The following is a 25744-nucleotide window of genomic DNA, read 5'->3' on the forward strand; positions in this document are numbered from 1 at the left end:
AATTTTACAAAATAATTTGGTTGGAGCTGTGGAGAGAAAAAGGAACTAAAATGATTGAAAGTAAAATGCAATAATATTTACTTAAAAAAATGAAACAAATGCTTTTACAAAAACAAGATCAAATACAACTTACAGAAAATAAAAAGAATGAAATTAAATTAAAAAGTACATTTGGTCAAGGCTGTATATTATATATGTATTGTATATTCATAAGATTTTTTTTTCAAAAAGCAAGCAGCAAATATAAATTCAATTAAATAAAATTGCGGAGGAAAATTTTCCTGAAGTAAAATGGGGGGAAAAAAATGGCCCAACAACATTGATATTGGATCATAGGTAGTGAACTGAAAGTGCCGTGTGCCGAGCTGGCGTCAAAACAGAGTTCGGGCTAATCTCCTTCCCTTGGACTTGATTCGCGGGTACGTGGCGGCAGTGTTCTCCGATTGGCCGGCGGCCGGTGAACCGCTGACAGACATGTCACTTGCTTTCCTCCTCAACAGGAAGTCCACGCTGGATGACGTCATGGCGTAGAAAACGTTGCCCGTGGCCGGGATCAGCAACTCTAAGGGAACAGCCACGCCATCCACATCACTCGTAAATTGCGTGGATTAAAAAAAAAAAAAAAAAAAAAAAAAAGGGGACGGAGCCCTGCGGCAAATAATTGAGACCCCGAAAAGGTTTATCCAAAGCATTAATTTTGTCTAAATGAAGCTCATCCTCACAGTTCAACATAGTTCTCGAGCAACAAATGTCACCAAAGCAATGCTTTTATACTCAACAGGGCTTTGGTCCTTTAATGGAAACCACAATTGTTAAAAAAACAAATAATACGAAAAGCTTTAACACTGAATGCAGCACGAACTATGGTCTACAAAACACGTTTATATCGATAAAAAGTCAGCAAAACCCAAGACCCACAACTTCCACGAACAACCCAAGCTAAAGTGAGGTGAGCTAAAGTATGTCAGGGAGGCACCCTGACATACCTCCTCGACACCAATGACTATGTTCTTATTAGCCAGAGCTTTGCGGCTGAGAATAGGTTGACGGGAAGAAAGCAGCAACTGGCAATGCGCCAAGAGGCGGGGTTTATGCAAGCGCACCTTTTCCATCAGGCAGAAGTTGAATCAGCTCATAGGATGACGCCCGCGCCGGGTCCTGGTTGTGCTTCTCAAGCGCCGAGGCGATGGCAGCCGGCGTCTTGTCGTTGCTCGTCACCTGAGGACAGACAAATCCAAGTGTTCGATCAGCTTCAACTACATGATGATGATGATGTAGTTTTGATTCGCTGAATCTGTTCAGCCCTAGAGTGAACCAGATGAGCGAGCGTCGACTGACCAGGATGCTGCGGTACAAGTTGCCGTCTTGCAGATCCATGCGGATCCTGATGATGCGCATGTCGGGCCCCGAACTTTGACCCTTGCCGGCAGCGGCGGAGGCACATGCGTTGTTGCCGCAGGAGGCTGAGCGGCGGTGGGATTTGGGAGGCGTCCCGGGAGCCAGATGGAAGGCCGCCGGGTCGTTGACGGGCGGCGGCGGCGACGACGTGTCCACGTCCAGACACGACACTGACGGAGATCTCATGTGCTGGAAATAAAAACAATAACAAAAACACATATGATAGGAAAAAAGTTATCATCTTTAGTTGCAAATAACATGCTCCTCTAAAATACAAAACGTGTGACGTTTATTTTTCCGCCCCTTAAAAATTCTCCTCGAATATTCATATTTTTTGTGACTTATTTGGGTTAAAAAAAAAATGTACATGTAGGATTCTCAGAGTACCGAGAGAAAATCACAAGGAAAAATCCAGACACGACACTGACGGAGATCTCATGTGCTGGAAATAAAAACAATAACAAAAACACATATGATAGGAAAAAAGTTATCATCTTTAGTTGCAAATAACATGCTCCTCTAAAATACAAAACGTGTGACGTTTATTTTTCCGCCCCTTAAAAATTCTCCTCGAATATTCATATTTTTTGTGACTTATTTGGGTTAAAAAAAAAATGTACATGTAGGATTCTCAGAGTACCGAGAGAAAATCACAAGGAAAAAACAAAAGACATCTGGATCCCGGGCGAACTGAACGACGGCCGCGCTTGCCTTGGTGAGTCTGGAGAACAGACTGTTGACGGGCGAGGGCGAGTCGAAGTGGGCGTCGGCATCAGCGTCAGAGGCCAGGCTGCTCCCGGAGCGACTTAAACTGGACACAAGCCGGTGTCAAAAACATTCCAAGGTGGCGAGGGCGCATTTGGCTGGCACTGGCTTACTCGGGGCACTGGGTGATGATGATGGCCGGCATGGTGGCGCCGCGGGAGGGCGTCGCTGCCTCGCTGGGTGCTTCGATCTCATTGGACAGTCTGTAACTGAACCCACACAAGTTGCCGTATCGTCTCAGAGTTTTTAGAGAAGATGCCACACATACAAAGAAGTATGGTTTCAAAAATTAAGTTGTGCATTTTTTTTTGTGAGAAAAAAATTATATTAAAAAAAAAATCTATATATACATATATATATATAAAATCTTGCTTGAATAAAAGCTGTCAATTTTCAAGATAAAGTTCAACAAGATGAGTCATTCAAGTCATAAGTCAAGTCATGTAAGTCATTCACAGTTGAGAAAAAGCTGCCTATTTTCATGAATAAAGCTGCATATTTTGGAGGGAAAAAAAAAGAAAACAAAGTTTGATCTTAAATCAATAAATAAAATCCGAATCTTATCATCACTAAGATGTACAGTTCATTTTAGAGAAAGTAATCTGAGAGTGATGCATATGTGTGTGTGTGTGTGTGTGTGTGTGTGCGCGCGAGTGTATAATACAAGTGGAATATGACTGAATATGTACACTTTAGAAAATACATTTCTATTTTCATGTAAAAAAAAAAAAAAAAAGACAAATAAATTGAGATATAAAAGTAAAGATTTTTGAGTTTGGGGGGACAGTTTACCTTTGCTCATCGGTTAGAGTGGGAACACTGCGGTACCAGCGCAGGAAGGCCTCATCCTGGACCAAGACGCAGTTTTTACATGACGACTGCAGTAGTCGGATTTGAGCCAAAACCTCAAACTCCTGATGAAGAGTTTAAAAAAAGAATTTAAAAAAAGTAAAAGAAGAAAAGCAGAAATGATCTTGTTAGCTTGCAAGCGGGACCTGCTGGTGCTGCCTGCCCTCCTTCGACATGCAAAATGTCTTTGTCAGCAAAGGGTGTGAGAATGTGAGCTGGCTTGATGTACCGGCAGCACTTTCGAGACGGCAATTTAGCGTCATGCAAATGACTTTCTAACATGTCAGCGGCTTCACAGTAGATGAAGACTTCCGCATCTGGTTTGTCATCATTCCTCCTTTATTCTTGTTGTTCTCCATAGATCAGGACGCGGATTCCATGTGTCCCAATTTGATGTAGCAACCCTTTTAAGATTTGAGACCGAACTCCTTTCCCACGTTTTTTGCGTTGAGGTCAATTGAAGGTCAAATAGCAATAGTTTGATTGAAAGTTCTACTGGGATTTGTGAGCTCAAAGGTGTCGTGCTCTTGTTGGAATAACGCTGGACGTGCGTTTGGCATGCCGGGTCTGGATGGCCAGGTGGCTAACGTGGCTAACATGGTGTGTAGGTGTCAATGGCCACTCACCCGTCTGCGCTTGTCAAAGTTGATGTAGCCGTTCTGCAACAACACAACGTCGCCAGACATGTCACCAAAAGAGCCCGACGAACAATAGTGTCCTGCGCCAGGGACAAACGGGACCAACTGACCTCCAGCCGGTCCTTGATGGCTGTGTCCAGCATGGTCAGGTCAGTCAAGAATAGGCCGAGGTAGGGAACCGTACCCTGCGACGTGCCCCACTGCGTGAACCAGAACGACAGAATACACGCAAGAGAAAAAAAAAAAGACAATGACACATAACTTCACCTTAGCAAAGGCTGCATAGCTAACAAATGATGCAAAGTGCTATAGACATGCTCATGTTTAGCATCCATCCATAATCATTGAGGCTCACTCACCCTGGCGTGTTTGTTGTTGATGTTGTTGTTGTCCAGGTTGGCGAACTTGGATGTGCCTTCCTACACAAAACACAAAAAAACAAAACAAAACACATTCATTTAGTACTCATTACACTGACAAGTGATTATTTTTTCAAAGACATTTTCAACACATTTTCCCATGGAAATGAATGACAATGGTATGACTCCATTACAGCCTCCCTGTCAAAGAAAAAAAAAGTTGCAATGCGTATTTGAAAATGGAAAAATAACACTCCATAGTAGTTCACTTGATAACAACACACAGTAAAGGAATCATTCAAAAGAATTTCACAGTTTTTGTCACAATGCATCGATTGAATGGCCGTTGCCTCTGATGTGCCCACCTTGTCCACCGGGAGGCAGCAAAACACAGACAGATGGATAGATATACTGTCCATTGATAGGTTTCAACTGCTCTCAGTTTATCAGTCTGGCAATAATATTACTCATTCTATGCAGAGGATAAAGAAAATACCTCACAAATGGTATGAGATTAATATATGACATAACGTCTCGTCACCTCCTTAAGCAACTCTCGGCTCTGCGAGTAGTTGTCCTTGTCCGAGAAGATCTCACACAGCTCCTCGTACTTCCTCATCGCCTCCCTGTAAATGATGGAAATTATATTGAAGATGAATAGCGGTGGTTGATTGGCACATCTGCCTCACCGTAAAAAATAATAATGTAGGCTGGTACCTGTCGGTGTCCTGCCAGGTTCTCCTGAGGCGGTGGATGGGGTTGCTCTGCAGGGCCGACACGATGGCGTACAGTGAAGAGAAGTTCTTCCTGGCACGGCAGGCCTTTTTAAGGCGTATGCGCACACACACACACACACACACACACACACACACACACACACACACACACACACACACACACACACACAAAGTAATGTACAGCAGAGCGTGCGTTTGTGTGTGTGTGTGTGTGTGTGAAAAGTTCCACAGTGAACGTGAGGTGCTCAAAAACAGAAAATGCAAGACTGGGACTAAAGCTGAGTGGAAACAACATTGTGGATCGACTACTTAAAAGGAGCCAGTGGGGGTTTAAATGATGAATCAAGGGCAGATGGTTGTACAGATCGATGACGGTGCACACGCGCGCTCACCTGGGCCACGGCGATCCACTTCTCCAGCAGCCTGGCTGGCCGATGGCCGCCGGCACCACTCAGGCACGAGGCCAGCACGGCATTGGCCAGACGGTTGAACTGGCGGACGGTGGCCCGCACGGACCGGCACGCACCCTCGCGACCTTTCTTGTCACGCTGAGACCACAGCGAGCCCAGGCAGTGATACGGCACCAGCCGCACGAACAGATCCTGACGCGCACACACATACACAACACATTTGATTTAGGGGGCACGGTAGTGACTCCGAAAGTGCTTGGCATCATTCCAATCGTCATACAAAATCAGGTACTGCCTTGACTTATTAGTCTCGTTTGTTTCCCGTGAGCACGCTTGGAACTCAAATGAATCCAAAGCCCAAAAATACGTTCAAGATCCCCAAATACCACCACGGGAGTCCTCTCCTCTCACCGTTTCGATGCGGGTGAGCTGCTCGGCGACGACGGCCGACGGAAAGCCCAGGATGGCGGCGGCCTCGAACTCGCGCAGGTTCGTTGACGACGGCCGGGTGGCCAAGTTCATGTCTGCCGGGGGTTGGAAGAACATCAGCACTACAACACTACAAAACATGGTTGCAATTAGGGCCCGACCGATGCGGATTTTCGGAGCCTTGTGCAGATTCCAACTCCTGACGAAAAAAAAAAATAATAAAAAAATACGATAACCGATTCACTTCAAAAATATCTAATGAACAGAATCATGTTCTTCGGTTTGGAATGCTGATAACAATAAATACATGAATTACAGTCGGAACATTTCACGACTTCACAATACTCTCATGTAATATTTAACTTTACAATGGACAGGAAAAATTTATGTTTGTGTGACTGTGTCATCTGTGTCTTTTGTAATGTGTTCATGCGGGTTAAAAAACGTGGTGTGTGTGTGTGTGTGTGTGTGTGTGTGTGTGTGTGTGTGTGTGTGTTGCAACCTCGATATGTATCGTCGGGCAGCAGCGCTTTCTCGCTGAGCTCCTCGGCCAAGCTGAGGAAGCGAGCGCGGAGGTCGGCGGCAAACGGCGAGTCTTGAGGCAGAAGCGGTGCTAGTCGCAGGAGGCGCGAAGGATCCTTCAGGCCGCGGAAGTCCTCAGGGTACTCGGACAGCCACGCGCCGAATACCGAGCACACGGCTCTGCGGGGGAAGGGGATGGCGCGTGTTACATTAGGGACACTCATGCAAGCGCCTTGCCTTCCTGAAATATGTTGGTTGACTCTGCCAGAGAGCGATTCATTCATTTCACTTGCTCATGGACAGAGACAGAAGGGACTCGGAACACGGTCAACCCGTTTGTCGCGGCATAGATGCTCCAAATCAGCTTGCAGTAGGTGGGGAAAGGGGGAAAAAAAATATATATATAGCATTGCATATTGAAACAACAAAATGTTCAACTAAAACTTGATGCTAGCTTAATGCCAAACTATAATGTGAGACTCCATTGACAAGCTAACAGAAGTTAGCATACTACGTCTCTGCCTCTTTTTGTTACTGTTCATGACGGTGCATATCTTGCAGTCGAGCTCAGTACTGCCCCATGTCGTGTTGTGGCACAATGAGGTACTACACCAAATTCACGCAACTCAAAATTATAACTTGCCTTCATACAGTTCTGTTCAGGGGCTGAAATTTGGAGGACAATTTCAAGTTCACAACAAAAGGATTCATTGGTAATCAAAATAGTTGCCACTTCATTTGATAATCAATGAAACACTTGCACCTTGAGACACAGAGAAGAACAGACCTGTTGAAGGATTTCCTCAACTGGCCTTCGTCGCCGTCTGCAGGCGGTCGCTCCAACCTGCATAAGCAAGCATGTGAGTGAGGCTTCGTCTGTGTCGGGGGTCGCTACCGAAATCGCAACATGCCTACCGGTCGGTGAGGATGTCTAACACTCTCTGCGTGGATGTGAAGGAGCGATAGGTCGCCAGGAAGATGGTGACGAAGGACGGGTCGCCCAAGGCGAAGGAGCGAAGCAGGTGCAACGTCAGCTTCTCCTCCGTGCCCGCCTTCACGCACTGGCAGCGTGAAATGCACGACTGCTTTGCCACGGCAACCGAAAAGCAAAACAACACACAGCAAGTCATTCCATCTCACACAAACACACTGATATCTAAACCGCTCTCACACACTACTCAATTTTCTTCACTCCCATCCAATACTGAAAGACTCACAGTTTAACTCTCTCACACGCACTATTGAAATTCTTTTGCCCACACAAAACTGAAAGGAACACTCTCACACACACAGGTGAAATTCTCTCACACAATTTACACAAATGGTCTCACATGCACAACTTACTATTTTTTTGCTCGCGTGCACAAGTGAAACTCTCTACTTTGATTTTTTTGCTCATAAACACTCCCGAAATACTCTCACATTTCCTCCCCTCAGACACAAGTAAAAAAAAAAAAAAAATCACACATTAATTTTCCTTCACTCATATCCACTGATGAAACACTTTTACACATTACTGAAAAGGTCTCACATGAACCGAAACATTCTGAACACACACACACACACACACACACGCACACACAAGTACACACCTCTCACACATTTCAGTGAAATGCACTCATAATCTGACATGGGCGCGTGAATGCTGAACACTAAAGGTAGCTGATCTTACCGTGGGGGACCCGGCTTGTTTGATCACCACTGTGTAGATGAGACCGTCCTCTTCCTCCTCCACTACTGTGGACTACACATACACGCCCACGCACGCACACACACACACACACACACACACAAATAATAAACAGTGCACAATTTTGTGATCGAAAAAACACCCCCCCCCCCCCAAAAAAAAGAGCAGTCAGTGGCCTCACCAGATCCAGAGGACAGTACCACGTCGTCTTCATGGGCGACGACTCCACCTGAGCCACCCAAACACAATCAGCGAATCAGAGACTCAGAGCGTGGCGAAGCACAGTATATCGCACGTTGTTTTTTGCACAAGTGGCCCTTTTATCCCTTTTAACTATAACAGACAAGTTTGAGCAATTCTGAGTTACGCCCCTGCAGTGCAGTACAAAGACATGACTGCTCTCTGCTTCGTTGCTCTGTGTTCCTCCTCCATCAGCGCGTGTGTTCAAGTCGCAGTTGTTCAAAGGTTGACAATTCCCCTCACATCTCGTATCGTTTGGGTTAGCCCCCTGATGGCTCTTCTCTTTTTATGTTAGCATTAAGCTAGCAGACTTTGGTTCTTATGTGTTTTTGTTGAACATTTACATGTTGACAAGTACAACGTTGAATATGCTTTTGTTTTCCGTGTCAATCTCACAATGAACTTGAAAAGCTGGCAAAGAGCTGCCAATCATTTTGACAGACACTTCCTGCATAACACAGCCGCGGCTGTTAGACAACAAGTCGTCATTAAGGAAGACATAAAGCTAAACTCTTTTATTTATTTGATTTATTTCTTTTTTAAACACAGCGATCTGAACTCGTTTGGAAGTACAGCGTGGGTGTACTTTTGCCACACATGAGTCAGAAACAAAGCCGGCTGGCTGCCTGGCGAGTCAACAGTGAGCAGCACCTTAGCAACACTCTCCAAACAAATGCTTTGCCTTACACACACACACACACACTCGCACTTTTGAACGATCACGATGATCAATGAGGCACATCGGGCGGCTTTTCGACAATTAGCCGCGGCAAAAGCACAACGGCCTCCGCTAGCCATAGGCAGGGGGACTACGCTTGGGTCGATATCACATAGTGACCAAATGGAAAAAGGAGAACAAAAAAGGGAAAGAGCAAGATCAGATAACAAGATGGCGGATACAAACAGCCCAAAGGAGTTCCCTCCGGGAGGAGTCGAGCCGCTGCACCCAAGACACGCCGGAGAGACGACGGTCGTTCGGTTGGCCTGGCAACGCCTCGGAACAGCTGGGTCAAGTCAGGGCTTCCCTGCTTCAGCTGCTGCCGGCGTGAGCCCACCCCAGGTAAGTGCAAGAAGAGGGATGGATGAAAGCCAGACTTTTTCCCAAAAGCAATGTAGCCCGACGACCGTCCAATCATGAAAAGTGGCTGCACGCTATGCGGCAGTTGAGCGGCATTGGGTTGTGAGGCTCGCCGGATCTTACGTGACCTCTACCGTTTGCTTGCTTTCCAACAATTCCCTAAATTTGAGCAAAGCTCAAAAGCAGGCCTCCCGCCCGGTATGTGTGACAACACAAAAACCAGTTTTTCCACTCACCGCTTCTGCGCAAACGCAACTTTTGGGATTGGATCTCGCCCATCCAAGAAGCCCAAAAACACAAACGCGCTTCACTCAAAAAGTTGTCAAAAAACGTTGACATAGTGATTCAGGAGGTGAGACTTGTCGTATGAACCCGAACACAGCGACTGAAAGCGCGCAGACGCGCACACACACACACAAACACACGTTCAAGTACATATACTGCAAACCTCCAGAAAGAGACACGCAAGTGCACGCGCACCCATTGGATAAAGCCACTGACCCTTGATCTGGCAAGTCCAGACAGGAAGCAGCAGCGTAGCTTCCTGGAAATGTTCAAGATGGAGGCGCAGCGGCTCTTTGCATTTGTGCGCCGGGCGTTCTCCCTCATGCATCTGACGGGCCTCCGCTTCCGAGACGACTTGCTGACACAAACGCTCCGGCCGCTTAGTTGCGACTCACGGTACGCACACCTGAGGCAAAGCCCCCGCCTGTACCTGACCCCCCCCCCCACCCCCCCCCCCCGCCCTTCATTTTAATACCACAAGCAATATTCCAAATGTCACTGGTCTCATATCAACAAGAAGCCCAGTAGTGGAGCGAGAAAAAAACAAACTATGTTGTATGGATGCACCACCTAGTGGCTTAAAGGCTGCTGTTTTGTGTACTCACTGATTTGGTGTTGTGACTCTTCTTTCAAGACAAAATTAGGATAGGGAGCTTCCCCAAAACAAAAAAGGAACTTCGGTTGAATCAAAGTTCATCACTTAAGAAGCGGGAGGGCAGCAAAGCTTCTGCTTCTTCTGTTTTGCCGACCGACTTTTGATGACCTTTAGTCAGATGATCATGATCTGATGTGGCCGTCCAGACCACGGTCACGCCAAATGATATTCACATACGAAAAAGGCCTATGTCGAATGTGGGGGAGGAAAAAAAATCAGATTTGTATTGATCACATTGCGTGAACAAGAAATCTGAAAATTGCATTGAAATGAATGGCACTCAATAATAAACATGTTGAATTTTTTGTTTAAAAAAATGCAATTGTTGATTATTTTGTATTTATGCAGTATAGCAATGGAGCACATTTTTGTCAGTGGGTTTCTGCAAAGCAGTGGTTCCGCGACATATGACGATGGCAAGGAGTGGAAGCCTTTCACGAGCCGTCATCGACATGCCGTTTGTTGTTTGTTGTCGCGAGCCGCAGCTCAAAGTTGGCCCGAGCACAGGAAGTGCAAAATAAGAGCCGACAAACACAGGAAGCAGGACGCCCGGCCGTGCTCTTGCCGTTCCCTTCGTCCTCCACTCAACTTGCGTCAGTCAACGCAGCAACGTGCACTGCAGACAATAGATGGATGGATCGTTCCTCTACAGTAGAAAATCCCTTTGCACAAGTCTCCTTTATAAGCCCCCCGCAGCCCAAAAATTTGCCCAGGCCCTCACTGATAACAGGCTCAGCGACACAAAATAGCACAACCAATCCAAACCTGCTCTGTTCATGCTATTTCCTCAATTCCTTAATAGTTACCCTGTTTTTGGATATTTTTTTTTCCTCCAACAGATGATTACGATATGCACTGAAAAAAAAAACCCTGAGTTGTAACTACATCTTCGGAGGTCAACCATTGTGCGGGTTTGTGTGTTTTTTCATAAAGGATATTCCCCAGGCACACCGGCTTCCTTCCTGCTCATCTTGCCAGCCTTTCATCCAGCAAGGCGCTATCTGCTCTCCGCTACATCTAACATGCTCTATTCCCAGAAAAATGTTCAGATCAAGCGGGCCAATCAGGAACTGCTGTGCCAGATGCTCAGAGGCCTTCAGAGTTTGTACGCTCATGAAAAACCTGGAAAGCTATGAACATGGAAAATGCATTTCACATTTTCAATCTCAAACAACCACATAGGAAACTCAGCTTAGCTTAATGCAAACAACAACAACAACAATATAAAAATGCAATTGACAGGCTCACGGAGAGTATTGGTGTCTTGTGGTAGTATCGCCATTTTAGTAAGCGATATTTGTACACAAGCGGCGCAGCAGCACGTGTAAACAACATCCAACTCAGGCAAATGCTCTTCATATTCTGCGAAAAGCTACAAAAAAATACGACAGCTTTCTGAGTCATGTGTAGTAGCTGTGAAAGTCTTCTTCATTTGGGCCACCATGAGTACTATACTGCCCCCAGTGGCCAAATCCCACAATGCTGATGCATGAAGTGATTCTGTTCTATTTAATGATCTTATTATGATCAGTTTTGAATCAAATACAATATGAGAGAGCGCTATTGTCCTTACAAAAACACAAGGGTGTGCTTACTGTGCTAGTTTGGAATGGAAGCTATGTCAAACAATCCCTGTCCCACCGCAAGCGACTTTCGCGTTGCCCAACATTGTCATTCAAGTCCAGCGAGCAGCCGTATCGGATTCCATTTTTGAGGCGGTGCCGTGAAAGTCGATCCCGCTGTGAACTCAAACTGTAGCCGACGGCCTGCCTGAAGCCACCACATTCATTCATTATTGAGCGCACGGCCAGAGATGAGACGGCGAGGAAAGGAAGGCTGCTTGGAGTCGCATGCGGGTCCGGCCCACGTGGGAAAGAAAAAGCTAACGCAACAGATATTATGATCTTATTCGACACCCCAAAGCAATTATTTGCCCCAACTTTTGACACTCAACTACTTTCACATTTCTCAACTGATACAAACCACATATTTCCTTCTACCCTAATTTACTTTCCCAGAATTCACCATTTTCCACCCCAAAATTCGCCATTCATTCCCAATAAGACATTAAACAAACAAACAAAAATTCCACATCTTTCCCATTCAAATTCACAATAATCTGCTTATCTTTTAAACTTGTTTTTAACTAATTTATCTTTAGTAGATTCACCATCAATCATCAAATAAATTGGTCATATAAATTATTTGGGATTTCTATGAGATACGGCAATTGGTCAACTATAATCACATGAAGGACAAACAATTCCATTGAAAAATAAGACTTTATGATTCAACGGAACTCATTTACACAATGTTCCCATGCAGCCACATTTCCAAACGATGGCTCTATCTTTGTCTTTTAAGCACGGATTGACATCAGCCTCCTCCTCATCAGGCAGGTAAACATTAACAGAGTTCCAAGGTGGTGGTGGGAAGTTGACACATGCGGTCAAGCTTCTCACTCGCTCCCTTTTGGTATTTTGCTCCGCTTGTACAAACGGCAAAGTGTTCCACATTTAGTCATCAGAATCGGTAATGAGCTCAGCGCTGGCTTCTTTTGGAGTGGTGCTAGTGAGGCCTAATTAATTGCAAAACGCCTCCAATCGGAACTCACCTGCAGAGTGGCGTGCGGGTCGCCTGAGGGGTCGCCGCAGAGAGGCCGGTAAGCGAGAAGGGGGACTGCGCTGGACTCGCAGCCCGGCAGGTCATAGCCACCTGCTCGCGTGTGACGGGGCAACATGCTGACAAATGCAGCTGCAAAACAGACACACACACACACACACACACACACACACACACACACACACACACACACACACACACACACACACACACACACACGCACACAGGTCAGAAGTCACACCTTGGAAATTTCAAATGCTCTCCTGTTTGAATAAACAAATAGATTTTTTAAAATAATGTTAAGCTGCTGTCCAAATACGCACAATGTATTTTTATTTTTTTGATTAAAAAAAAAAAAAAAAAGCAAAACTTGACGACTGACAAATGGTGAGGCCCTAATGGAGGATTTCTCTCTCAGTGAAAATGTGAACGACGAATCCCTTCTGTGCTCGCTTTTGTCCGAATCATCAGATTCGTCTTCACAGGCCACGCATATTGACAAATACACAAGCTATTGAAAGACGTAGACATTGCTCCTTTTCTTTTTATTCTCTTTTCATTCAACATTTTTGGCCCACAGGAAAAAAAAAAGCCACAACTTACAGTGCAGTCTGTTTATTTGGGGATGCTTAGTTCAGCACAGCTCTACAGGCTCAGGCTGGGTTTTGATGAACACTTAGCCTTAGAGCACAACTGTGCTTTCATGTTGGTCGTCGTGATGATGCTCCTCCAAGAGTCAAGCATTTCTGGAGGTGCTAATTTATGTCTAAAGTTTGACAAGTACTGATTTAGCTCACTGCAATTAGCAAAAGGTGACTCTTAGCCACCAACTTTTCAATTGGTTGTGGTGTTTTATTTTTCTTCCTTGTTTTCCAAACACGTTGAAAAATGACTTGGGCAACTGTGCTGTGAGGCTAAGGACGAGTTAAAAAAAAAAAAAAAAAAAGGGGGGGGGGGGCTCCCACAACGAAATGGCATCTGTCTTGCCGCTAGCAGATATGCTGGCAATCCCAACATCCCGTTGTGTCATTTTGCATGGCTTGCATCTGCATTTCTACTTGCTGCAGTTTTTTTTTTCCCCCCCCCCTTTTGCCAACGGCCATGTACACGGCTGGAGGCCAGCCCAGACCGCCGTTTGTCGGTTGGTCATCCAGCCTTGAATGAATAGCCGCTATTCATTTGCGGGCAAACAGCTCCCAGATGATTCAGTGTGTACACACAACACAACACAGCAAGTTGAGAGCCCAGCATCAGCATTGCACTATTGTTGCTGTGTAGACTCTCTATTAGGAAAGGACGAGATGGGGGGGGATATATAGTGTAAATATGTATTTTTTCCCATCTTGTCCGATCTCAATTATCATCACAATTTTTTTGAAATATTGTTTTATATTGCCAGTTCTAAAGTAACCCAGCCGCTGGGGGGCAGTGCCCTCCCCTGGGGGTGCACTGTTCCCCAGTGCCGGTCCCAAGCCCGGAGAAATGGGGAGGGTTGCGTCAGGAATGGCATCCGGTGTAAAACTTTTGCCAAGACGACCATGCGAGTTGGTAGGACGGTTTACAGGGGCGGATGGAAATTACTGACTCGCTGTGGCGACCCCTGAATAGGGACGTGCCGAAAGGAGAAGAAGAAGAAGATTGCCAGTTCTAAAGTAGGGAATATCTGATCTGATCCACCGGATCGTTATTGAGTCCAATCCAGGTTAAAATACCTGTATCAGGATCGGATTGTTTTTATTAGAACCAGTCTGATCCAATCTATAAGCCCAAAGTATATCATTGTACACTCAAGGCTGTAGTAATGGTATCGGATATCAAATAGTGGTATCGACCCTTCCCTATTTTAAAGCATCTAATGCTAAAAATTTAAACCAGTGAGTACTTCAATATTTAATTTATATATTTTAAAACAAAATTAAAAAGAACAAATAAAAATATGAAAACAACAATAGTAAAACTATTTTAGTCATCTGTACAACTAATGTAGAAGAATATGAAATAACACAGTGAATTCATTCAGTCTTGGGTGTTTTAGCAAGTATGGAGGCCCCAAAGTAAACAAACTGCCCCGGCGTTAACATTTTTGCAACTTGCAAATGTGCATGGAAACACGTGACCCTGATCGGCTGATATGTCACACACATTTGTGCCACATCTGTTCCAGTTAATATGCTTGCTCACACAAGATCACTAATTGACCCGAAATTGACCACGATCACCAATTCCAATCCAATTGTTCTCATGCAAAACAGTCAAAATGTCCACACGCACACCTGTAACCAGGTGACAGTAGTCCCAGCCCTGCTGGTAAACTGCAGTCAAGCAAGCAGTAAACCTCAAACAAACATAAACGTCCAAGATCAGGTAAGTCACGCTACGAAGGAAAACGTAGTGTTCAATCATAGACTCGTTACAGTCAATTCGACAGCTCGTATCGCAAAAACTCGCAAGTCGGACCACCCGTATCTCACGGCATCGTTTTGCATCTCCTGGACATTCTTTCCAAGTCGTTTTTCCACGGACGGTCACGTGACCGCGACAAGGACGTGGTGACGTTTCCGCGACAGCAAACGTGATGAAAAGAGGAAGAGGGCACCAAAGAAGGAAGCGAGCGGCTCAACTTACAACATGTGTAGCTCGGCCTCGGCTCGGCCTCACGAGGAGCTGCTGGATGCGGCTGGCCGACAGCACCGCCGCGGTCGCGGCCGCGGCGACGAGAGAGTCGCGCCCATCCGAAACTCTAGACTGTCGTCGTCAGGAAGGGAGGGCAGGGGTGTTTGCTCGCTCGGGGGTGAGGGTGGGGTGGGGGGCGTAGTCGACCGCCTCTCCCTGCTTGCCTGCCGCGCCTCCGTCCTCTATCTTCTCGGCCGTCGCGCCTGTGCGAGCAGCTGATAGGCGACCGAGTGACTCTCTCTCTCTCTTTCTCTCTCGCTCTCTCTCCTTCCCTCCCTCCACCCCCCCCCACTCACGGTGACGTCACAGCTGCTGGCAACAGCGTCGCCACCAAGCAAGCAAACATTGGGAGTCGCTAACACATTGATGGTGACTATCCTCAACAACGCGTGCTCAATTTCAAGATCGAAAAAAAAGAGACTACTACTCTGGCTTCCTCCAGCAGAAAAAGACCAAAAAAGCGTTCGACTCAAGTGGTTCCAATGAATTGATCTCACTTTGGGTTTCTTCCCCGCTCAAAAAGCACATTAGTTTTGAAAGAAATAATGACAAAAAATGGCATGGTGTGCTCGTGGTAAGCATGTTGAGAGAGAGGCTCACGGTTGAAAGATTCTTGGTTCAAATCTCAGATGATTTTCTAGCTCCCCTGGCCTTTTCTGTGGAAAAAAAACACAACAAAAGGGACATTAAAAAGACTAGGTAACACAGTGCAATCGGAGTTCCTCACAGTCAAAAGGTTCTGGGTTCTAATATGACATTTGTTTTCATATCCTTAAAAACGGAGCGGCACGATGGACTCGTGGTCAGTATGTCTATTTTACAATCCAGTGTGTATGCATTCATGCAAATGCGCAATTAGCGCAGGGCAAACACGCAAAATGTGTGACGCGTGTCAGGTGATGTGTTAATTAATTTCAAAGAAAGAACACTGTGACTATAATAGCCATAATGTATTTTTAATCCTTTTTTGAGGGCGTCAATCAACGCAAACTGAGCAGTATTTTGCTCACTTGTTATGCGCCCCTCCTGGTGGACCCTTTTTGTATTGCAGGAGAAAGACCACCACGAGAGAAAGTGTTGGCAGCCGGGGGCCATTTTGAAACACACACACACACACACACACACACACACACACACACACACACACACACACACACACACACACACACACACACACTCCGCCAGGCAGGCAGTCAGGCTTCTTGCTGACTGGCGTGACTAATACAGATGCTCGAACACAGATGATAGAATCCAGCGGACGTAAACCAGAGGAGGTGATGTGTCTGAGTGTGAGTAGAGTTTCCATTCCAGGAGTTTGGGAGCAATTGAACACTTTTGCAGATGATCGTTCATGTTCACTGCACACGAGAGACCTAGTATGTTCTGGGCCCATTTTGAACATCCGGATAGTAATTGTTTCCCAGCCTTCGTTGAGACAAGGCACATACAGCGCCCCTCCACAATGATAGTCAGCCATGGCTAAGATGTGTTCAGTGCCTTCGTATGAATTCCATATTCATTGCAGAAGCATACTCTCAGACTGAAAATTGTTCAAGAAGTTGCCCAAACACAGATTCTAGCCCCTCCCATCGCCATCTCAGTACCCAGACCTCAACCCCATTGAAAACCTGTCTGGTGAGATGGAGCTTCATGGCCTGCTTACAACAATACCACAATAAAACCTGTCTTTTTTTCTTTTAATGAAGACTTAGGCCTTCGATGCTACTGTATTTTAAAAGTATTGTTTTAGGCAGTACTTAATGGCAAAGTTTTGAGAACCACTGCCATAAAAACAACTTGAGGTGGACTCCCACTTATTTCCCTGATTTAACACACACTACTAAATCTACGTTTCATTTCAGTTCGTGGCTCAAATTTGACATGGAACAGCCTTAGTGTATATGAACTTTGTAGCACCCGTGACTTTTTTAATGTTTTACCTCGGTGGGAATATGGTAGAATGAACTAAGGTGAATCTGTACCAGAGTTAAGTTCACTTCGCCCCATTGTGTAATTATGAATACACGCTCACACAGTGAGAGCTTGAATGTCATTGAGGCTATTTTTAATTGCTGCCCGACTTGACCTAAACAGTAAAAGGTTAAGGCAGCAACGTGCATTTTTTTTCCTTCCGATGTAGTTCAGGTGTACTACCCATAGGAGACAAATACTGGTGATGTCAGTGGCTGGGGGGCAGCCCTGCGGCCCAAATTTCCAGCCAGCCTCAGCAATTAACGAGGTGTTTCAAGGCTCCCTAATTGGCCGCTTAATTGACCGTTTAGAGGTAGCACGCTGGCCGCGTGCCACCCCATCATCATCATCCCCCAATTTGGGGGTCCATCCATCCGTCACCCAGCAGCCTCCCTCCTCTATCTGTATCTGCCTCCCTCTCTATCTCCGTGTTTTATGTCTGCGTCACAACAAGTCGCTCGGAGAGAGACAGAGAGCGAGGGAGGAGGATGAAGATGGCGTCTCTGGCGGCTTGATATACGCTGGCGGTCGCTCAGAATAAAACGGCAAAGGCAGTTCGGTAGCGTTGAGGTAAAAGGAAAAAAAAAACCTAAACAAAACCAAAAACGAGAAGAGCAAGAAAGCACGGCGGCGTAGGACGCGTGCTGGCTTCTTACTCGCTCTTCCTCCTCTTCCTCCTGACTGACACTTGCACGCATGCACAGGCAGCCAGCGGTGAAGAAGAAGGTGATGATGATGATGATGATGAGGATGATGCACTCGCAGCCTGGCCGCGAATCGGCGTGACCCCGACGGGAAGGAAGGAAGGACGGCAGGAAATCGGACGGAAGGAGTTGGACTTTACAGAAGGTAGGCAAGTTTTGCTGCTGGTCAAAGTGAATCAACCGGCCGCAGCAGTCGTCATGCGGTGCTTTGATTGCGTCTCGCTCCCTTGCTTGCTTGTGTGCTCATCGTGTCTTGTTGTTCACGTCACCCCCCCTCAACCACCAAAAAAAAAAAAGGCGAAGGGAGAAAGGAGGCGTTTAACCCCACTGACGACGTAACCAGCCAGGAGAAAGGAAAGCAGAAGGGGGGGGGGGAGTAAACACCTCGTCTTCCTTTTCCTCTTCCTCGTCTTCCTCCCGGCCATATCCTCTCGTCATCCAAGTGTTGAGCGCATAAATCCCATTTTCCGTTCGCACATTTCTCCGTGTGTGCGCGCGTGTGTGTGTGTGTGTGTGTGTGTGTGTGTGTGTGTGTGTGCGTGCGTGTGTGTCGGTGGACTAAGGATGGGGAGAGTGAGCGAGGGGGACGATGTGCTGGCCAGATGGAGCGACGGGCTCCTCTACCTGGGCAACGTCAAGCGGGTAAGTGCTTTTTTTTTTTTTTTTTTTTTTTTTGGCACTTGAAGGCTGCAGCTTGGTGTCAATCACTGTCCTCGCTCCCTCCCTCCCTCCCTCCCTCCCCCAACCGACCGACCTCAGGTAGACGGCGTCAAGCAATGCTGCCTGGTCAGATTTGAAGACAACTCCGAGTTCTGGGTCCTCAGAAAAGACATCCACTCGTGTAAGGAAAACTCTTTTCAGTCTCAGCTCTCCGTTGCTTAAAGGGGAAATCGAGTCCAAAATTTCATGTGCAAGAATATGTTCTGTGTGCCTCCACAAGTGGAAAGCCCTTCTGGTGTAGGAATGGAGCGGATGAATCCATCCATCCATTTTGTATTGCACCTGTCAGCTGAAGTTGACGTCAACGTGCCCTCGGGCTCGCATTGTGAACATCACATGACCTAAGAGGTGAACGGTGACATTGGTAATTCGAGCCCAAGGGCATGCAGATGTCAATTTCAGTCGACAGCGGAGCGCACTGTACATAATGGCAAAATTGCAGCGCACGCCCTGAGCTGGATGAAAACAGAGGGATTCATCTGCTTCTTTCTTATTACACCAACGCAATATTCATCAGAATATCGTCTTTAAACTAGAAGGGGCACAGAAAACATTCTTGCAAAGAAAATGTTGGCCCCTCTAAAACCAATTCAGATCCATTTAAGCATACATTCACACTACACTAAAAGAGCCAATTTGGATTGTTTTGTTCAATCCGATCTTTTGATGAAGTTGTTCACGTCACAAAACCAAAATGCGACTTGAAATCTGAACAGAGCGCATCAGTGAAGTGACACGCAATGTGCAGAAAAGACGGAACGTCACGTGGCGCAGTGTCTACGGAAGGAACTCTGGCCCCTCGCTCGTATCGGTCCCGTCCTGACGCGCAATAATTTTGCCATTTCCTGAACTGAAGGAATTTCACATCATCTTCTTTTGGCAATTGAGTGTTTTTTGCTCCTTCGTGTGCCACCTCACTTTAGTCCATCAGTTGTGACTTTTGATGGCACATAGGTTGCATGAAAGCATCTAGGCTGCAGTCGCATTGGATAAATATCCCGTTTATATGCACATAGGTCGGATTTGAGAAAAAAAAAAAAAGTGATTTGTCCTGCTCACATTGACCGACAAAAATGAGTAAACTAAATAAATAAATAAATAAATCGGAATTGACCTGCATTTATGAACGCAGCAGCCTTTGTTATCACATATTGTTAAGAAGCTCACAATTCCATTTGATTTCAGTTCTTATACTGTGCAATCACGTGGAATGTCACTTTACATTTTGGAGAACTAAAACATCCAAAAACATAACTTATTCCTGCATAAGGAATACAAAAGTAAAAAAAACACTCACACACGCATACCTCGGGACAATTTAGAGTGTTCCATTAACCTGCCACGCATGTTTTTGGAATGTGGGAGGAAACCGAAGTACCCGGAGAAAACCCACACAGGCATGGGGAGAGCATGCACACACCACACAGGAAGGCCAGAGCCGGAATCGAACGCAGCACCTCTGCACTGTGAGGCCGACGTGCTAACCAGTCGCCTACCATGCTGCCTGTCAAATATCTTGATAAGAAATTTGCTGTTGATTAATTGTTGCCCCTCGTATTTTATCCCCCCCACTATGTTTCTTCTTCTTGTCTAGTTGCAGCCGGCGTGGAAGAAGTTTGCTGTATCTGCGAGGCCCCGCCTCTTAAAGAGCCCCTCGTAAATTGTCTGAAATGCCGCCACGGTAAGGAGGAGCACCTCATCACACACTTCCTCCCGCACCGACCTTGAAGAGCTGACGCGGAAAGGAAAATAAACAAGGTGCTGTCATAAATGATCTATGTGCAACCCCCCACAACTCCGCTACAGCAACCCCGCCATTGTGACTGGAAGGGAAGCCAATGACATATTTAGGGGGAAAAAACATTAGCTGTGAAAGATACGAGGTGGCGAGCCAGAATCTTGATTGACGCGTGATTGATGGTGGCGCTTTGCCCAATACCCATCATGCATCGCCCGACTGCTTTCAAGAAAAATGGTTGCGTTCCGAAGCATAGACATTCGATACAAGAACAGGAATGGATGTGCATGTCGTCGCCATATTGAATGTGGCAAAGTCGAGCCAGGGGTGAAGATGGAAATAATACAAATGGTAACAATACATACAGTAATTACGAACCAGTTAATTGGCATTTTATTCCTTTGTTGTAACCCTTCTTTATGCAGTAGAAAAGAGAATCTTTTTTGCAATGCAACCTAACTTTAGACAGCAAAATAAAACCCAAGACAAAGGCATACACAGACTGCACATTGAGATACACAGACACAAAAGAAAACATGAGAAAAACACCCAAAACGTAAGTGAACAACAATGCAATTCTAAATAAGTGTCGCTGTTTTGGAGCATTTGGATTGATATTTCAATTGTATTTTGAGATAGTTACAGACTGACTGCAAAAAACTTGCCATGAGGGAAGCTGATTTACCACATGGGTCGATTGGAATGTCAGCCGTTTTATTTATTTTATTTTTTTATGCCGTTTTATTTCCCCCCCCCCACAATCACCGCACACACTTTTTGTTCACCACTGAAACACGTCCTCGTTTTATAATGTGTCAAATTTGTCCAACTTCCAACCATTTTTCTCCCTCATCATCAACATGACAAGCTGAGCTCAGATCCAAAACGACGCAATGCCGCCATCTGGTGGTGTCTGTTCGTCATGGCAGTGATGTTAAAGCTTGCATTTCACAGACGAGCTGTTCGCAAAGGTTTTAATTGTAAATACAGAGATAATAAGTCTGCTTTAAAAGATTTTTTGCCGAGAGGCTGACATTTCTGAGGATTTGGACGGTTTAGAATTCAGCAATGCCTCTAAAGCGATGAGCAAAAGAGTTGGGGATGAATGTGATAATCGTTTAGCTGTCGACGAATCAATGAATTGTTGCGCCTCTACTCATACGTGTGTTACTGGAGCACAACAAGCAGATGTAAAAAGGTAACTAGGAATAGGACACTGAGCATCAGAATTCAAAGGCAGGAAAGAAGCTGAGATTTTGCCATCTGACAAACAAGGCAACTGTCAGCGAGTGTGCGCGCAGGAATGAGCTGATAAATAGACCTGCTGCTCCCAGGACACAAATAGTCTCGTAAAGGGATGCGGCATGGCGCGGCGCTAAACCCGCAAACCAGCCGCTGTGCCATTATTGCCGCTCAGACAAAACGCCAATGAAAGGCCTCCCGCCTCAGGTTACCACGCCGAGTGCCACACGCCCAGCATCGAGCCCGAAGCCGACAGCGAATCCTGGATATGTCGCCAGTGCGTCTTTGCCGTCGCAACCAAGGTCGGAACGCTCATCTCACACTTGGCTACACCTGCACAAAGCCCGTCGCATACTATGGAAGAACAAAACAAAACAAGCTCACGCTTGAGGATTTCCCACACTGTGTTTACTGCATTTGTTGCCTTATTTTTCTCCATGACAGGGACAAAATATTAGAAACAGCTCTTATGATAAATGGCAGCTATTTATCACCATCAGCACAATAAAAAAAACACTGTTATTATTACGACAGTCGTCCCTCACTGTTTCATGGTTCACTACTCTTTGCGCACATTTTTTTTGACTGTACAGTACACTGGGAATACAAGTAAAAATTGGTTAAAAAAAAAACACCCAAGTAAAGTACAGATACGGGAAAATTCACACCTGCCCACTAAAGCCCCGTTGTCAAATTCCTCCCCTCACCCCAGAGAGGCGGTGCCATCAAACGAGGCCGCTTTGCCCGCCTGATGCACTTCATGAAACTGCGGCTGCCCTATCAGCTGACCTCGCTGGACTGGGACCCGCAGCATCTGTCCAATCAGCAGCAGTGTTACTGCTACTGCGCCGGACCTGGAGAGTGAGCGAGACCAAAGGCTTCGAACATGCGCAAAAGTCTCATGGACGACGTAACTAACCGAATGGTTGTTTTTTGTTTTTTTGCTGGTGCGTAGGTGGAACCTGAAGATGCTTCAGTGTGCCAGCTGTGGCCAGTGGTTCCACGAGGCCTGCACTCAGTGTCTCACCAAGCCTCTCCTCTACGGGGACAGGCAAGTGAGGTGGAATTGGGGCCTTCCTTCCGCCTGTCCTGTCGATCGCGACCTTGGACGCGATAGTAGGCTAGCAACAGAGCTAACAATACCCCGAAATGATTGAATAAACAACTCACACTTGACACATCCAAACTACGGCGGAAGCGACGACGGCTACACGAATCATGCTAGCCTTTCCCCCTTGTTTTCTCAACGGGCTCTGCTTCAATGACCACTCGGCCCCCTTTCACGTTCAGAGAACAGAAAGAGCGACGAGGATGAAGGCTTTTGCGTGCAGGCAGGTTGCATCGTTGGCGCCTCATAAAACGTATGCATGAAGTTGAGATTGTCATTAGCCAGCTGGGTTTAACACCCGCCTTGACATGCCGTTATTACCCGAGCTATCGGGGGAGTCGTGCTTGTCGTCGCCTTTTGATTGACAGTCAGAGAAAAGGCGAGAGAAGGCAAGCTGGCGTTTAGCGGTGACAACTGCCAGGCAGGTGATGGAAGAAGACGGAAGCCTGAGTTCTCATGCGGAATAGTAAACATGTTCATGTATGTGATGCGTGTTTCATTTGCAACCGCCCCACCCCCCGCAACATGACCTTCAGCTGATAGAAGGATTGATGCAACACAATGTTGTTGCCATGTCAACCGAGATCCAGGGTCAGCCGCTAGATAGTTGAAATAGAAGAAAACCAGCAGCGACTGGAGAGAGGTGATGGTGTTCATCTGCAGTGAGAGTGGCCACGCGTAGGTTGAACAGCCATTCCATGACCGTGCCATACAGCGCTTCATTGTGCAAAGATGCGCATTGGAGTAGTTTCAGAGGAATGGAAAATGTCACGTCGAAAAAGGTAGCGCAAAATCAAAGTCGAGATTGGATTGACATGACCGTTTACCAATTTTCCTTATCGGGCAAATTTGTTTTTGTTTGTGGAGCGTGTCAATTGGGACATTTCCCTTTTTGTAATTTTTGTCCTTGTTGTAAAGCAGAATTGAGTGTTGTCTTTGCATTTGTTTCAGGTTTTATCAGTTCCAGTGCTCAGTGTGTAATAAAGGACCAGAAACCGTCAAAAGACTTCCCATGACTTGGTGATGGTGGAACATTTGATGACTTGACAGTCTGGCCAACCTTGCAGTATACGAAGCAGCTCATCTCCTTTCTTTATTTGTATTGCAGGGTGGACTTGGCCCACTTGGTGCTCTACCACCTGTCCCTGTGCTGCAAGAGGAAGTACTTTGATTTCGACCATGAAATCTTGTCCTTCACCAACGAGAACTGGGACTCGTTGCTCCTGGGCGCGGTACTGTGAATCCTCCACTTAAAAGCACCATGATGAAATTGTGCGAAATGCTGCAGGCACTTTTTTTTTTTTTTTTTTTGCAATGGACATTTGAAGTCCATTAACTGTCATTAAAATCAAATTCAAAGCATTTAGAAAAGTGCCAAATTGACATCAGCTTAAACAGACAAAAAAAGAGCCATTTCTTCATTTAGTTTGGGAGGAATCAATAAAACAAAATGACCGCCGTTTTCTACCTTTTTACCACTACAGTGAATCGCCCGTTTACGTATGTCCCAACGTACGTGACCATCCCAGAAACTAATCAGCGTGATTCGTTTTGATTGGGACCTGAAAACATATTATGTATGTATTATGTACACACAGACAGACAAACAGAATCTTTTCAAAAGGTACTTTTTTATTTTGGTTTTAAATGTCTTAAGTTTTTTGTTATCAAATGCTTTCACATTTTATACTTTTAATTTTGTGAAGCACATTGAGTTACCTTGTGTATGAAATGTGCGATATAAATAAAGCGGCCTCTCCTTGCCTATAAACAAAGGAATGTAGTGAAGAGTGGCCAACCCCCCCCCCCCCCAAAAAAAAAAAACAGGACCATAGCTAATCGGGACCTTAAACCCAAAAGCACATAACCAACCATAATCCGAAAACCGAAATCATACCTAGCTGGGACCTTCAAACCAAAGGACGTATCTATTCGCGCCTTCAAAGCAAAGTACAAACCCAACTGACCCGAAAACCAAGGAACATACACATTGTCACTTCCCTTTGACATTAACTATAAACCTGACCCACAAAACAAAAGACTGTTACCAAAATGCTCAACCAAACCCTGTCATTCATTACTAATATACAGGTATTTGAAATGCCATAAACAGGCGAACCGATGCACATGAATGTTACAAACAAAGCAGACAACAATCACAGACATTTTCTCTCGGCAAAGTGGGGGCAGGTTCTTTGCCTCTTCTCTTCACTCCTAATTATGCTGCATGTCACCCAGAAAAGCTCAGTACTGCCGGGCATGTTGTGGCACAAGGCGGTACTACACTGAAGAGACCAAATTGGGACTTCCATGTAGTGCTTGGGGAATCGCGACAATAACTATTTACAACTTGGAAAGAGTTTAAAACACGTTTTTCCAAGCATTTACTGAAAAAATTTTTTTCTTTTGCCTGCATTAAGGGTTTGATTCTTGTTTGCACAGCTCTCAGACACGCCGAGGCAAGAGCGATGTCACAACCTCCTCAACGCACTCAACTCCCAAAAGGACCGGTGAGATGTCAACAAATGAAACTCTGAAATCATTGGATTATCATTTGAGAATAAATCGATTATTGGGGCTGCAACGAAGAATGATTTGGGTAATCAATTGTTTGATTCGCACAATGGAATCAAGACAGCTATGACACATTTGTCATCTTCCACACCCAAATTGTATATTTTCATCCAGTCAACGAGTTCCAAAGCACTGAATTTGCCCGCGATCTTTATCCCCCCAAATTTCTTGCGCTATAATGACAAATGCCATCGCAACCTGTTTCTCTCTGCAGCTACAAATACATTTCATGCGCCAAAAGAGGAGCAGGCTCACAATGGCAAACTAACATGCGTTTTTTTTTTTTTGGTGGTTTTTTTTTTTTTTTTTTTTTTTTTTTTTTAACAGTTTTTTTTTT

The 25744-nt window shown here is 45.6% G+C and overlaps 2 protein-coding genes across 6 annotated transcripts in view; one reads left to right on the forward strand and one right to left on the reverse strand.

Moving 5' to 3' along the window:
* Nucleotides 1-240: 240 nt before the first annotated feature.
* On the reverse strand, nt 241-15569 carry rgl2 (ral guanine nucleotide dissociation stimulator-like 2). 3 transcript variants are annotated; one of them, XM_019863872.1, is made up of 20 exons: nt 15303-15569; nt 12670-12809; nt 7979-8026; nt 7780-7851; nt 7023-7192; nt 6895-6951; nt 6088-6287; nt 5568-5680; nt 5139-5348; nt 4727-4830; nt 4551-4635; nt 4010-4069; nt 3761-3850; nt 3639-3671; nt 2956-3077; nt 2277-2372; nt 2110-2209; nt 1339-1587; nt 1104-1218; nt 241-562 (listed from the first exon to the last, which is right to left on the reverse strand). In XM_019863872.1, exons 2-20 carry the CDS (start codon nt 12793-12795, stop codon nt 372-374), a joined length of 2241 nt encoding a protein of 746 aa, XP_019719431.1. In that variant the 5' UTR covers nt 12796-12809; nt 15303-15569; the 3' UTR covers nt 241-371. The 3 variants fall into 3 exon arrangements, with proteins under 3 accessions (XP_019719431.1, XP_019719432.1, XP_019719433.1); XM_019863873.1 differs by having other exon boundaries at nt 7023-7189; nt 15303-15568; XM_019863874.1 differs by lacking the exons at nt 12670-12809; nt 15303-15569 and adding an exon at nt 9617-9802.
* Nucleotides 15570-17718: 2149 nt separating this feature from the next.
* Nucleotides 17719-25744, forward strand: part of phf1 (PHD finger protein 1) — a 12701-nt gene continuing 4675 nt past the window's right edge. The window contains exons 1-11 of one of the 3 annotated variants that reach the window (XM_019863897.1): nt 17719-17891; nt 18026-18170; nt 18589-18667; nt 18785-18866; nt 20340-20426; nt 21933-22027; nt 22438-22586; nt 22681-22776; nt 23785-23853; nt 23942-24065; nt 25276-25343. In XM_019863897.1, coding sequence (XP_019719456.1) covers nt 18590-18667; nt 18785-18866; nt 20340-20426; nt 21933-22027; nt 22438-22586; nt 22681-22776; nt 23785-23853; nt 23942-24065; nt 25276-25343 — 848 coding nt within the window. In that variant the 5' untranslated portion in view covers nt 17719-17891; nt 18026-18170; nt 18589. Of the gene's footprint in view, nt 17892-18025; nt 18171-18383; nt 18668-18784; nt 18867-20339; nt 20427-21932; nt 22028-22437; nt 22587-22680; nt 22777-23784; nt 23854-23941; nt 24066-25275; nt 25344-25744 lie in introns of those variants that run through there. The other 2 variants (XM_019863896.1, XM_019863898.1) reach the window with 2 other exon arrangements.

The sequence above is a fragment of the Hippocampus comes genome, unplaced genomic scaffold (assembly GCF_001891065.2).
Source record: "Hippocampus comes isolate QL1 unplaced genomic scaffold, H_comes_QL1_v1.1 scaffold249, whole genome shotgun sequence".
NCBI lineage: Eukaryota > Metazoa > Chordata > Actinopteri > Syngnathiformes > Syngnathidae > Hippocampus > Hippocampus comes.

What these genes read in the sequence shown, in the direction of transcription:
- rgl2 (XM_019863872.1), bottom strand. Translation starts at nt 12,795, where the DNA reads ATGTTGCCCCGTCACACGCGAGCAGGTGGCTATGACCTGCCGGGCTGC. An exon ending in ACCCGCACGCCACTCTGCAG is followed by an intron (nt 8,027 to 12,669) that starts GTGAGTTCCGAT and finishes TGGGTGGCTCAG; the next exon opens with GTGGAGTCGTCGCCCATGAA. An exon ending in TTGAGGAAATCCTTCAACAG is followed by an intron (nt 6,288 to 6,894) that starts GTCTGTTCTTCT and finishes CTTCCCCCGCAG; the next exon opens with AGCCGTGTGCTCGGTATTCG.